This window comes from Vitis riparia, chromosome 7 (genome assembly GCF_004353265.1).
Source record: "Vitis riparia cultivar Riparia Gloire de Montpellier isolate 1030 chromosome 7, EGFV_Vit.rip_1.0, whole genome shotgun sequence".
NCBI lineage: Eukaryota > Viridiplantae > Streptophyta > Magnoliopsida > Vitales > Vitaceae > Vitis > Vitis riparia.
Genome location: NC_048437.1, coordinates 17885138 through 17900774, shown reverse-complemented (window position 1 = coordinate 17900774; position 15637 = coordinate 17885138). Strand labels below are relative to the sequence as shown.

The following is a 15637-nucleotide window of genomic DNA, read 5'->3' as shown; positions in this document are numbered from 1 at the left end:
TTCTCATGGATGTTTGATTTGGAGATGCTTACACTGGGGCATAGCCCTCTCATCGATGTTTGATTTGGGGATGCTTACACTGGGGCATGGCCCACTCATCGATGATGATTTTGTGAGATGACAATTTATGCCGGACACTTACTTTCCGGAGATCATTCTGCACTGAGAGTTTACCCATTCTGAGATGATGCATTCACACTAGGGCATGGCCACCTTGCTGATTTTGACATTGAGACTCCATTTCGTGTTTATGATTGCTGCTTTCGATGGATCATGGAGTCATTGACACCCTGGGCTCAGTCTTCTCAGCGTACCTAGTTTGATTTGGATATTCACTTATCTTTGTTACGCACCCATACATCCTACATTGGACACCGTTATACCTACACCCATCTTATTAGAGCCTTACACCTTTTGAGCTTACATATTTCATCATCTTACCTGACTTTATCCTCTTCTCTTGATCAGAGGAAGATGCAGACTAGTCTCGAGCTTTCTGGTTGAGTTTTCACATGCCTTTGGGCATTAGGTTCAACATCTTCCGTGATGGTAGGACCTGTTAGATTATTGATATATTTGTGATGATGTACTCATATTGATAGTTGCCATATTGTGTCTTGATTTGTTTACATTTCAGACTTAGGGTTTTGGTCAGCATTTGTTTGATCCCTTATTTTGGTTTTGCTTTGTCAGCATAGTTTTGGTGATGTTTGGTCTTGTTTTAGCGTTTGTTCATTGAGGCTATGTATATCCTGTTCATTGCATCATCATTGAGCATATCCCAGAGTGTCTTGTTTGGTGACATTCTATCTTATGTTGGTTACTATCTTACACTGGGGCATACCCCCATCCTTCAGTTCATTAGATATTTTGTGGATTTTCTCACTACTCGATCTATTTCTTGATCTTTGCGAGTCGTCACACTGGGGCATACCCCCTTTAGTGCTTTTCTACTGGGGCATACCCCCTCTCTTTGGGTTTACCGTGTCTCGTTTTGATTTCATGGTTGTCAGACCCATTTGTCGATCTTTACGAGTTATCCCTTATGGCATCCCCCTATTTTCAGTTTGTTTAGGGTGTCCCCCTATTTTCAGTTTGTTTAGGGCGTCCCCCTATTTTCAGTTTGTTTAGGGCATCCCCCTATTTTTCAGTTTGTTTAGGGCATCCCCCTACCGTCAGTTTGTTTAGGGCATCCCCTTTGTTTCATATTCACCATCATGGATTTTCATCCTTGGGCTTTCAAGATTATCACCACCATAGATCGGGCATCTATGGGCATTTCAGTTATTTCACCACCATGGATTTTCATCCTTGGGCTTTTGAGATTATCACCACCATAGATTTTCATCTATGGGCTTTGATAAGTTTTTCACCATCATAGATTTTCATCTATGAGCATTTGTTTCAGATTTCACCACCATAGATCGGGCATCTATGGGCATTTCAGATTATCACCACCATAGATCGGGCATCTATGGGCATTTCAAATTTCACCACCATGGATTTTCATCCTTGGGCCTTCAAGATTATCACCACCATAGATCGGGCATCTATGGGCATTTTAGTTATTTCACCACCATGGATTTTCATCCTTGGGCTTTCAAGATTATCACCACCATAGATCGGGCATCTATGGGCATTTCAGTTATTTCACCACCATGGATTTTCATCCTTGGGCTTTTGAGATTATCACCACCATAGATTTTCATCTATGGGCTTTGATCAGTTTTTCACCATCATAGATTTTCATCTATGAGCATTTGTTTCAGATTTCACCACCATAGATTTTCATCTATGGGCATTTCAGATTATCACCACCATAGATCGGGCATCTATGGGCATTTCAAATTTCACCACCATGGATTTTCATCCTTGGGCCTTCAAGATTATCACCACCATAGATCGGGCATCTATGGGCATTTTAGTTATTTCACCACCATGGATTTTCATTCTTGGGCCTTTGAGACTATCACCACCATAGATTTTCATCTATGGGCTTTGATCAGTTTTTCACCATCATAGATTTTCATCTATGAGCATTTGTTTCAGATTTCACCACCATGGATTTTCATCTATGGGCTTTGATCCATTATCACCACCATAGACTTTCGTCTGTGAGCTTTGTTTAGTTATATCACCACCATGGATTTTCATCCTTGGGCTTTGATCAGTTTTATCACCACCATAGATCAGCTATCTATGGGCATTTCAGATTCACCATCATAGATTTTCATCTATGAGCATTTGTTTCAGTTATCACCATCATAGATTGGCATCTATGGGCATTTTTATTGTATCACCACCGTAGGTCTTCACTTATGGGCCTTCTAGTTTAGCGTTTAGAGTTAGCTTTTTGGTTTGGCTTCCAGAGTTATTATTTTCTCAGTTTGGTGTTTAGAGTTAGTCTCGTCATTCAGAGTCACAGCTCCTAGCATTCATATTCATTGGCATTGCACGTCTCACCTTCATGGTTTTGCATTCGTCCTCGGTTTTCCTCGCTTTGTTACCCTATGCTTATCGCATATTCGTCTCGTGGTCCACGTAGGGCAGTTTCCTTTAGACACGTTCTTGTCTGTACTCCAAGATGGTTCGACCGTTACTCATCTTTGACATCGATCTTCGGGTCACTTCTGGAGACATTCTCGGAGGGAGCCTGGGTCCTCAGTGTGGCTTCAGAGACATTTTGAGGCTTCTTTTTCCCTTAGGATTAAAGCTTCTGTGTTCGTCCCTTGGCTTGAGTGAGTTCATGCTTCGCTAGTGTCCCTATGGGGGTCTCCTTGGTTCTTCGGTAGAGTTCACTTCATTCCACTCATTACTCACACTTGCTTTTCACTCCAGTATTCACATTCCTTACACTCATGAGCTCTACCGAAGAGGGGCATATTTGTAGACCCCCTTTGGTGGTGAGGACCCGGGGGTTTGTTTTTTTGAATTTTCATTATATTATTAGAAGGGGTAGGGGACCCCCAGGAGAGAGATGGGATGTCGTCTGCATGAGACATGCAGATGGAGAGGAGCAGAGACGCCATGCTGCTGATGAAGGAGGCCATGCTATTGACTGCTAAAACAGGAGAGCAGGTGCGAGTTTTCTGGATCTGGGGAGAGAGAAAAAGAAGAGAGAAAAAGAAAAGAGAAAAAGAAAAGAAGGAGGGGAGTTCTAGGAGCTCGGGGGGAGAGACGCAGGCTAGAGGAGTTTCCTTTCTCGGAGAGGAGGCTCAACAGAGGTGGAGGTTTTGTGAGATCCAAATATTTTTGCTCGAGGGGGCATCCAGGTAAGCTCATCATGTATCATTTGCTTTATTTTTACCACTACTGTTTTCTCTTTCTCCTGGAGTTGTTCGGTTCCGCTTTTATGCTTGTTTAGGAATAACAGGAGTTATATCTGAGTAGCATCAATTTATGGTTTCTTCATATGCTTGCTGATCGTTTCATTCATTATCTCTCTTAGTATTGATTTTAACCCGGAGAAGTTTTGTTGCTTCATTTTGCTCTATGTGGAGATGTTAATTGTTGTTGTCTTGTTTGAACCGTTTTGCTACCCTTATCCACCTGATTCATGTCTAAACCTCATCTTCCCATCTTGTGTGCCCAAAACTCATCCGAAGCCTCTCTTGAAGCTCCAAATTCACTCGCCCATGCGCGTGAGAATCATGCAAACCCGGCCATCCTTCCATCCCATTTTCTTCATACCCAACTTTCTCTCTCTAATATTTCATACCCATCCTCTCACGAATTAATACCCATCTATCCTCATGCAGACCTGACCGTCATTTCAATGCCCACATCTCATCTCCATGCACTCCAAACACCACCATACCCATTTCTCATCTTTCATGCTACCCATACCTATCATTCATCACTTATTTCCTACATCACCATTCATCATCCTCCACTATTAACCTCCCGTCCACCTATTCCATATCACTCATCCCATGCATGCACCCATAGCCATCAAACCCATTGTTTCATACCCATTTTCCTTCCTATCCACGTGCATGAAGCCATGCATGGAACCATGCATGCCACCACCCTTCTATGCCCACCTTACCCATCCTTTCTTACCACCTTTCTCTCTCTACACCACGTTTCTTCATGCCCACTTCCTATCCACATGCATGAAGCCATGCATGGAATCATGCATGCCACCACCCTTCTATGCCCACCTTACCCATCCTTTCTTACCACCTTTCTCTCTCTATACCACGTTTCTTCATGCCCACTTCCTATCCACATGCATGAAGCCATGCATGGAACCATGCATATCACCACCCTCTCACACCCACTTTACCCATTCTTTCATTAACCTATCCCTCATACCCATGCAAACCATCCATTTTTCATACCCGGCTGCCCACCATACCCATGCCATGCTCATCTCCATAGGAATCCCAAAGCCACCCACCTACATGCATGGGAATCGTGCATGCATGGCCACCCCCCATGGCTGCCATTCATCAACACATACCCATGCTAACCTCCATACCCGTATCCTCCATGCCCTCATGTATATCACCACCCTCCCATGCATAACTATCCTCCACTTACCCATTTTTCTTCTTCTTACCACCTTTCTCTCTCTACACCACATACCCTTCATGCACTGTTTTCTCTCTCTAACACCACCACCACTACCAAACCCTCATTTTCTCACTAACTCACTCACTTTCTACTCCCTACCCGGTTATCTCTCTACACCACATACCCATTTTCCAAATACCCATCAACCCACCTTTGCATGGCCACCTTTCTTGGCCCACTTCCAAAGCCCACTAAACTTACTTTCTTGCACAATGGATTGGACAAACCCAAGGCCCATGGACGTCCTTTGAAGGCCTTCTTCCCCTTAGGCCCATTCTTAAAGGCCCCTTGTTTTGTTCTCTCATTTTAAGTTGGCCCATGCCCATTTCCAAGCCCATGCTCACTTCAAGTTGATTTGTTCTCTCATTTTAAGTTGGCCCATGCCCATTCCAAGCCCATGTTCACTTCAATTGATTTGTTCACCCATCTTAAGTTGGCCCATACCCATTCAAAACCCTCAAAGTCCATTTCCAACCCTTAATATTATCTACTATTATTGTTATTATTAACTATTATTATTATTTTTATTACTATTAACTATTATTATTATTATTATTATCATTGTCATGATTATTATTATTAATCCAATTTTCCAAATCTTATTATTGTTATTATTATTATTATTATTAATCTAACTTTCAAAATCTTGCTATTATTATTGATATTAATTCAATTTTCAAAATCTTATTATTATGATTATTATTATTATGATTATCATCTTTAATTCAACTTTTAAAATTTTATTATTATTATTATTATTATTATTATTATTATTATTATTATTAATTCAACTTTTTAAAATATTATTATCATTATTATTATTAATTCAACTTTCAAAATCGTGTTATCATTATTATTATTATTATTATTTCAAAATCTTATTATTATTATTATCATTACTATTTCAAAACCTTATTGTTATTATTATCATTAATCCCAAAGCCCAATTCGTTTCTAAATGCCCCAAGCCCATTTCCATAGCCCTTCTCACCCTAGGCCCTTCTAATTCCAGAGTTCTTTTAATCCCTTTTGTTTGTCCATATTATTATTATCATTTATTGTTATTATTATTATTATTATTATTATTATTATTATTATTATTGTTATTATTATTAAAAATCTATATTCTCGCAGTTCAATTTCCCAAAGTTCATTCCTTATTATTATTGTTATTACAAATTCAACTTTCAAAATCCATATCCTTGCAGTTTAATTCCCTAAAGTTCATTTCTTATTTTCTCTGACAAATTTCCTCTTAATTACCGGTGCTCTAATCTTAAATTTAATTCCTTAGACCCCTGATTTTCAAACAAATTCCAAGAATCCAGTTTTCACTCAAATAGTTTTAATTCCACTCCGATTTTTAAATAATGTTCTATTTCTTTTAATTTTTACACAAGCAAGAATGATGAATCTTCATAATTCCGAAATAATGGGATTCGTGATATTATTCATGCAATATAAATCGGGCTTTGGTGGGGCCCAACATATGTGATTTCCTTATGATTGATTGATTGTTTGTTTGATTTAATTGCCATGCATGATCGATTTTATTTTGCTCTATGACATGCTCGAAATTATTCCTTAATTGTGCACTAACCTCATTTCTTGATAGCGCATATTGATTCACCACCCAGGTACGTATTTACTCGCCCCACGGTCACTCCTTATACTTGTTCGGATTCTCATACGTGCATGATCATTTAAGGTATTCGTAGGTTCATTCATCAATTGCCACGTCAGCTTCATTTTATTAGTAGAGACCCGACTTTAGGGACTTAGAGGGGTGCTACGGTCTTTACCGTACCTTCCCGATAAGTAACCTGACTCCCGAACCCGATCCAGTTTTTCGCAGATCGCCTTTTCCAAAATAAGGAGTCACACTTAGGGTTTTTCTTTCTTATTTTGTTTACCCTTTTAAAATAAAACAAAAATAAGTGGCGACTCCAAGTCATTTTCTTAATCAAATAAAATCAATTTTTCAAAAATAAAAATCGAGCTCGCCATCGAGTGGGAAACGCATTGAGCCGAAATGCGGGGTCCACAAGTTTTTTTTTTAATTCCAAAGTGAAAGAAAAAAATAATATATAAATATTATTTATCTTATATTAAATTTAGTATATTATTTATAAATTAAATTTAGTAAATAAAATTAATTAATTTTATAATATATATTTATAATAATCGAATTATTGTATAAATAGAATAAAGAATGAAAAAAAAAATTAAAGGTTTGTTTTTTTTTTTTTTAAGTGAGAATTTCTCACTTTTTTTTTGTTGTGAAAATCGTCTGTTGAAGAGACGATTTCTCACTTACAAATTTCTTCTCTCTCCTCGTTGGATAAAACTAAATAGATTTGGAATTATTTTTTTTACCACGATAATTTAGGCATTATTTTTAAAAACTGCCATACTCTTATAAAAAATCCGGTAATTGATGAAGGGTCGGAGTTAAGGGCTATGCTACAATTTGCTTGAAGGGATTAAAGTTAAAGGGTAGGTGAGGTGGCCGAAGTTTACCTAGATTGGAAAATAAAGCAAATAATAATAATAATAATAATATTTATTTTGGCATTGGGTCGTTCGGTTCACCAAAACATGGCAATTTTATTTAATGGGAAAGAAATGGGCCACGGGGGGATTCACTCAATAAACAATATTATCCTCTACATTTCCAATCAAAAAGTTAGGTCAAATGCAGCTAAGTAGAGATTAGGCCCCTCCTCCTCCCCCACCTTCTCAGACTAAGTTAATATTTTGGCTTTGGTTTTTTAAAGCTAAACTCATAGACTTGTGGAGTAAATGTCACTTGCATTTAAATTTTTTATCAAATAATATCAAATTGAACCATCATATTTTTAAACTAAAATATTAAACTTTATTTTACTTCTCATTAAAACATTAATCATAACAAGGAAATTAAATAATTTTAACTAAGGAAAAATTAATAAGAACTATTATTATTACTATTAATAATAATTTATATGATATATATATATATATATATATATATATTATATATATATATATATAATATTATCTAAAAAATTATAATAGGTAACCCAAAATGGTTTAAAATAAATAATAGACTTTGGTCACGATTGTGTGAACCCCGTGACCATAGGTTCAAAATATTTCTCTATGTATTTGGTCACGGTCAATGTGAAATTTGTGACTATAAGTTCCCATACAATCACGGTCAATCAATACCGTGACTAAAATTCACAAAAATATATATATAGTGACGGTTTCACAAAAAATCGTGACTAAAACATCATTTGTTACACTTTTGGTCACGAATGATAAAATTACCGTGACTAAAAGTATTGGCGCCAAAATTTCCCTCCCTAAATTTACAAATAGTCACGGATTCAAATAAATCCGTCACTAAAATACCCTCTCATCAATCCTTTTGGTGACGGTTCATAAAATCTCTGTGACTAAACATGTTTTTTTTTTTTTTACCATCCTTGATTAACACATATAGTCACAATTTTACTCTGGTCGTGACAAAATAATATCTTTGGTCAAGAAATTTGTGGCCGTGACTAAAGATTCGTCATTAAAAACCTATTTTTTGTAGTGAACAAAACTAAATTAAGGAAGAATGTCGGTTAACATGAAACAGTTAGTTACCTCATAGAAAGTAAATATGACAATGATGACGACGACGACGACGACAACAACAAGAAGTTACTCCGTTGGAAGTAAAGATGATAATGATGACAACAACAACAAAACTAAATTAAAGAAGAATGTTGATTAACATGAAATAGTTGGTTACCCCGTAGGAAGTAAAGATGACAATGATGATGACGACAACAACAACAATAACAAACCTCATTGGAAGTAAAGATGATAATGATGACAACAACAACAAAACTAAATTAAGGAAGAATGTCGATTAACATAAAACAGTTGGCTACTCTGTAGGAAGTAAAGATGACAATGATAACGACGACGACGACAACAATGACAACAATAATAATAAAACAATAATTATAATAATAATAATTATTATTATAATTGTAATCATCATCAAACAACAACAACAATAATCATAATAATAATAGCAATAATTATAATTACAATCATCATCATAATTTGAGGTTAATCAAAACTAGTAATTAGTAAATGATTTTTATTTTATATTTTTATTATTAGATAAATTTGGGTCACTTAGATTTGACAAATAGAAATTGGGATAAGTTTGTAATGAGATTAGAGTTAAGTTTAGAAGAAGATGAATAATCCAAGAAAAAATTAATTTATGATGAATAAAAAATATAGCTTATGTTAATGGAATGAGATAAACCAAGAGATAACAATTTGGTAATTTTGATTAATAACAATTTGAGGTTAGTAAAAACTAGTAATTAGTAAATGATTTTGATAAAAAATTTGAGTCAATATATTTAAATAAAAATTATTTAATAAGAAAATAATTTTGATTCTATATATGAATTTATATTAGTGAATATTAATATGAATATTATTCATTGCTCTCAATTTTCAACATATGGAAATTAATTAGAATTATTTGTATTTTTTTATATATAAATGACAAGTCTTAAGACATTTTGTTGAATTTGTTACTGTGTAATGTTAGTCAAAGAAGTAATCTAAAAATCGAATCATTTAATTTATTCTTAGAGGGTGTTTGATATGAGAGAATGAGAAGTGATAATAAACATCTTATTTTTTTTCATCCCTTATTTTCATATTTAGATAAATTTTATGAAAATAAGAATGAAATAAAAAAATGATTCCGATAGAAATCAAATCCCACTTATAAGTGAGATTTCAATTCATTGCAAGTAGGTGATTATGGACCCCGCATTTCAGCTCAATGCATTCCCACTTGATGGCGAGCTCACCTTTTTATTTGAAAGATGATTTATTTTTTTAGAAAATGACTTGGAATCGCCACTTATTTTTGTTTTATTTTTAAAAGGGAAAACAAAATAAGAAAGAAAAACCCTAAATGTGACTCTTTAAGAGAAAACAGGTGTGTGAAAAAAACCAAGTCTGTGTTCAGGAGTCAGGTTACTTATCGGGAAAGTACGGTAAAGACCATAGCACCGCTCTAAATCCCTAAAAACGAGTCTCTACTAATAAGATGAAGTAAGCGTGACAATTAGGAAGGAAATCAATGGATTCCAAAGTGATCACAAATCAGAAACAAGTCATGATAATGAATAAATGAACAAAGCGAAAGCAAGAGCGTACCTTAGCTGCAAGTAACAAAGCGCTATCATGAAATAGAGTTAGTGCACAATAACAAATACAAAATATATCACGCATAATGTAAGACAAAGATCAGACAATATTCATTAAGCATAACAGTTGACGATCAGAAGAAAAATCTTACATGTAGGGCCCCCACCAAAGTTCAATTGATCTTGCATGAATTAATCTCATAAATTCCATTATTTTGGAATTATGAAAATTGTCTTCTTGCTTATTTAAAATTAAGAGAAACAAAAAAAAAATATTTTAAAATCAAAGAAAATTTATGAAAGCACTTGCCTAAAAGAAAAAAGCAAAAAGTTTATTAAAAACGGGATTTTTGGTGACCTTGAACCTTAAGGAAAGATGAAAAGTGATAGAATTAAAGAAATATTTGACAATTGGTAGTGGAATTAAAACTATTCGAGAGAAAACTGGATTTTTGGGATTTATTTGAAAATTGGAGTCTTGGGAATTAAATTTGAGAATTGGAATTTTGTAAACTAAATTTGAAAGAAATTAGAATTTTGGAAATTATTTGAGAATTGGAGTTTTGAAAATTAAATTTAAGAATTGGAATTTTGGAAATTAAATTTAAAAGAAATTAGAATTTGAAAATCCTTTGAGAATTAGAGTTTTGAAAATTAAATTAAAGAATTGGAACTTTGGAAATTAAATTTGAAAGAAATTAGCAAATTATTTGATAATTGGAGTTTTGAAGATTAAATTATGGAAATTATTTAAAAACGAAAGCTTTGAAAATTGGAATTTTGAAAAATTATTTGAAGATGAAAATTTTAAAAATAAATAATTAAATAAAATAATAATAATAACGAAATTAATAATGATTAAATAAATAAATGTGAAAAATGGAAATTTGGAAATTAGAAATTAAATTTGGAGATTGGAATTTTGATGAATTATTTAAAGATGGAATTTTAAAAATAAATAAACAAAATAATAATAACAAAAATAATAATGATTAAATAGATAAATGTGAAAATTGGAATTTTGAAAATTGGAGATTAAATTTGGAAATTGGAATATTGGGAGAATTATTGAAAGATGGAACTTAAAAAATAAATAAGTAAAATAATAATAATAATGATTAAATAAATAAATGTAAAAATTAGAATTTTAGAAATTGAGAATTAAATTGGGAATCATAATTTTAAAGAATTATTTTAAAGATGGAATTAAAATAAATTAAAATAATAATAATGATGAAAATAATGATGATTAAATAAAATTGGAAATTGAATTCAAAAATTGGAAAATTGGAGAACTTATTTGAGGATGAAAACTTGAAAATTACGTTCAAGAATTGGGACTTTGAAGAACTAAAAACAAATGGGAGTTAAAAGAAATAAATAAATAAATGAAAATTGAATCTTTGAGCATTTTAGATTTGACCTACAAATAAAAGAATAAAAAAACAAAAGAATGATGAGGCATGACCATTGCATGCCAAAGTGGCTTTGCATGGCCTGCCTCAACATCATTTTCCTTGGAAAACTCCACTTGGAAACCTATTTGCCAAGTTGCATGTTAGGTAGACCTAGGAATGCAGCATGTTAATTGTTTGGAAACGAGCTACTGTAGGTGGACTTTTTGCTACATTTCCAGAACCTTAGTTTGCAACATAAAAACTCATAAACCTCTACCATTCCATACCCCACCGAATGTGCATTCTAGTTCTTCCGGCATGTTTTTTTTTTTTTTTTGCTTCATGCCCATGTTTTAATATTTTCTCATGAAATGATTCAAAGACCCAAAAGCAATTGGAATTTACAGAGAAAATCAATTGAGAGAACACCACACTATAGTGTCAAAGGAAGCAAAGAGAATTTTTGGAGCTAAACAGTTGAGACCGACTATGAATTTAGAAAGAGAGAGAGAGAAAAGAGACTGAAACAGGGAACAAGGAAAGCAGAGAGAGAATGGTGGTGATGGGAATGCAAAGATGGGTATGAAAATGTGGAGAGAGGAGGGCGGTATATGGTAGAGAGAGAAATGGGTTTTGGGCATTTGAAGAATAATGCTATGGGTATGGTGGCAATGGGCGATAAATAGAGAGTTGGATATGGTAACGGGCATGGCGGGTGAAGGATGGCCATGGGTGGTGAGTGGTGGAATGTGCATGGAGATACATACACGTGGAAATAATGAAAACGAGCGGGTGGGAGGTGAACGACATGAGGAGATAGGTTAAACAAGCATGGGGGGTGATTGGGGTGGTCGTGTACATGGGGCTCCATGCACGTGAAAGAAATAATAGAAATGAGAGGAGGGTGGGTTTGATGGGTGGTGTCTTTGCATTCTTCTCTCTTCTTCCATCCATAACTTCTCTAATTGAGCCATGACTCTGAATTCCCCACAGCAGCAGTGATTGTCACAAACATAGCTCCATCTATTTTCATCAAATTCCAAACCAAACAACCCACCAAACACGACACAAATACAGGGCTAATAGCCAAGACAATAACCAGGGTGAACTATGGGGATTAAACAAATACTAGAACATGTAATACATGATAGTATAGAGCTCCACTTCAGGTGGCATCCATGAGCTCAAAACAAGTGGGATCAATAGAGAAAATAAACACAAGTTTCATTTACCAAGTTCAAAAACCAAACTCATGCATCAATCTTGTATCAAGAAAAACAAAGAAAACTCGAGAACAGGCTATGCACATAGAAGACTGAATTTAACCATGACAACCAAATGACTCTTCTTATCCACGTCGAAGCGACAGATTGATATCCATAAAGATAGTTGAGAATGGGAATCAAACCGTGTAAAAATGAGAAGATGATAAGCTATAGTAATCATACCTGGAAAGCACTCCTCAAGCGAAGGGTGGCTTCTCTAGAAATAAAACATGCATCTCCTTTTCCTTCTCAAATTTTATCAACTGATCCTTCATTTTTTTCTCCCCCTCCCGCTCTCTTCAATTTTTTTTTTTCTTTTAAATCCTCTCCCCGTAACCTAAAAAAAAAAAAAAAAGCCTTTTTCTCCGCCTCAGAAAAATCTACCCTTTTCCTAGCTATCCCCCTACCTCTCTGCAACTAGCCACCTTTTCGCTCAACTATGTCCCCCCCTTTTGAAACAACTCATGCATCAACTCTTTTCTTCCTGCTTTCCATCCCGTCTAGCCACCCAAGGACAGGTCCTTCATCAACAACTCTCTTTCACTTCCAGTCCCCTATTTGGTTGCCGAAGGACAGCTCCTTCATCAGCAACTCTCTTTCACTTCCAGTCCCCTCTTTGGATGTCTTGATGCCCACAGCTCCTTCTCGAGGTGGCCAACAAAATCATAATAAAAAGAATAGAATAGAACCCCTCTATCCGAGGGGGGTCTACAGTGATATTATAATTCATTCATCCCATAAAAAAATATAAAATAGTTTAAAATTACTATTTTACCTTTGAATTTAATTCATCAAGCATCATGTTTTTTCATACTGAAATAAGACTTTTTTTTTTAATTCTTATTATTTAGTAACAAAAAAAAATTCTCAAAATTTATTTTTTTTAAAATGAAAATAAACAAACTATTTTAAACTATGTAGAAATGTATTATTATCAATTTATTCCTTCTTCAATCTTATTCCTATTATTATCAAACATTCTAATGAAAACAAATAATCATTTCAATATCGAATTCTTAAGTTCATCTAAACATTATAAATAGAATCACCAAAATCATTTCCATTCACAAAAAATATAAATAAAAACAAAAAATTCATTTCCATTACCTATTCCTTCATGCCAAACAGGCCCTTAAATCAAACAAATAAATAAAAAATATTTTTTTCCCTTTTCTAAAAAATTTTATTTGAATTTATTGATAATTTCTGCCTTTTAATTTTTATTTCTTATTTCTTATTATAATAATTCATGATTATTTATTTATTTATTTATTTATTTATGTTTCGGAGAAAAGTTGTCTAAAAATCATAGGCGGCTGGAGTTTTAGGGGCTTCTGTTCATCCTGCACCGGGACTTAGGCAGCGACACCTTCGCCGTTTTCTCATCGCCGGTCATCATAGCAGAGCCTGTCTCTGGAAATGGCTCTCATGTTACGGCGCTTCAGGCAAATTCCTAGGGTTTTGCCCTGTATTTTCTCTGGTTAACCCTCCCCTCACTCTCCTATTCGTCTCTCTTCTTTCATTTTACTTTCTCTTTCATTCCCAACTCCTCCATTCTCATTTTCAATTAATCCATGCCACTTTCCTTGAAAATCTACTTGTTGTTTGTTTGTCCAGAAAGTTTGAGAAATCTCTTTTGCATTTAGAATTTTGGCTTCTTCATGGTCCTTGGAAGAAAAGAAAATTATTATTATTTTTATTTATTTATCAGGTGTTCATTATCAACGATCAGGGCAGCCAATCAATCCATTTTCCACTCCTTTGCCTCATGCATGGAAAAAAGTTAATGGTGGGCTTGTGGACAGAGGATGCCAAGCTTACAGGTGAAAATTGAATCTCAATTTCAGTTTCTATATTATTGCTCGTATAAATAATTTCAGTTTCAATTCTATGGTATATTTCTTACTGAAATAGGATGATTCATTTTATTTTTTATTATTATGATTATTGGAAAGCTAGATTTTTCTTACTAATTGGTTTGGGTTTTTACTGCCTCCAATCTTGGAGCTTTTCTTTGTAGGGCTAAGTTTCCAATGACAGTCCCTTGCAGGTTCTCAACAATATCGGAGTTATCGCATGAGTCTTGCCCTGAAGTTGAGATTTTGCCTTACATTGAATGGGCTTTTGATTCACTTGAAGGTATTGAATTTACTTCTAAAGAATAATAATCATGCTTAGGGGAACACTAAATTTGAAAGCATTATGTTATTAAATTCATCAATAGACTCAGGGGATTCTGTTTCATCTTCTAATAATGTAAGGGAATGATTGTTGTTTTTCCTATTAATAATTACATCAATGAAGCAATATTTGTGAGAGATATCTCTCTATCTCTCATTCATGCTCTAGATGAGTAGTGTTGTTTGAAACCACCATTATATTATAATTACATAACAGACGGAAGATTAGATTTGGCCTTTTGTGAGTATGGTGCGCAGATCAGGTTTTGATCATTTTGATCAGCTTTGGTCTTATTTAGAATAATTCAGAGGCTAAATCATTTGCTAGTGTATCGCATTCTTTTCATTTCCTTCACTGCTATTCTTGAGTTCTGTTTTTCATGGAATCCAAGCTGAAACCTCCTCATCACCACCACAACTGCTTGCCCCTTGGGCAAACCTCAAGGGCCACCATTCAATCGAATGCTTCCCAAACTTTAGTTATTTTTTTGTTCCTGCATCGTAGTCTCTCTTGCTTTATAATGTACTATTATTGTTCTAAGCGTATTGAAATTTAAAATATGGACAGAGTCTTACATTAATGTCATTCCATAATGTGTGAAGATCATTTTGGTCATTTTTGTTATTTGACTTGAAAGTGAGTCTTCTTCTTTATAAATTATTACATTAGTTATTACACATATTAAGTACAGATAATATAATTGTTTTCACTAACAATAAGATGCGGTAAGGAGCAGTGTTGATCGCCTTTCATCAATATATTGGAATGCCATATCCATGCTTGAACATGCTAATAGGCTGTTAATCAGTGAAATACAATCTCCTTCTTATCACAATATTTGCTATGAGGCTTTTTGAAATGGTTCTTTAACTCATGATCCAGGGGTAAAACTACAGTGGGAGCAGGGGAACATGTGCCCCTCCCCCCCTGTCCCCCACCTCTCTCTCTGCCACCAATACCCCTTGGTTTGCATACCAGCATGTGGATAAATTGTTTG

The 15637-nt window shown here is 34.5% G+C and overlaps 1 protein-coding gene across 3 annotated transcripts in view; it reads left to right on the top strand.

Annotated features, from left to right (window-relative positions):
* The first annotated feature begins 13782 nt into the window (after window positions 1-13782).
* Window positions 13783-15637, top strand: part of LOC117918346 — a 65573-nt gene continuing 63718 nt past the window's right edge. Inside the window, exons 1-3 of one of the 3 annotated variants that reach the window (XM_034834920.1) lie at window positions 13783-13927; window positions 14171-14282; window positions 14480-14598. In XM_034834920.1, the coding sequence (XP_034690811.1) occupies window positions 13879-13927; window positions 14171-14282; window positions 14480-14598 (280 nt within the window). In that variant the 5' untranslated portion in view covers window positions 13783-13878. Of the gene's footprint in view, window positions 13940-14170; window positions 14283-14479; window positions 14599-15637 lie in introns of all 3 variants that reach the window. The other 2 variants (XM_034834921.1, XM_034834919.1) reach the window with 2 other exon arrangements.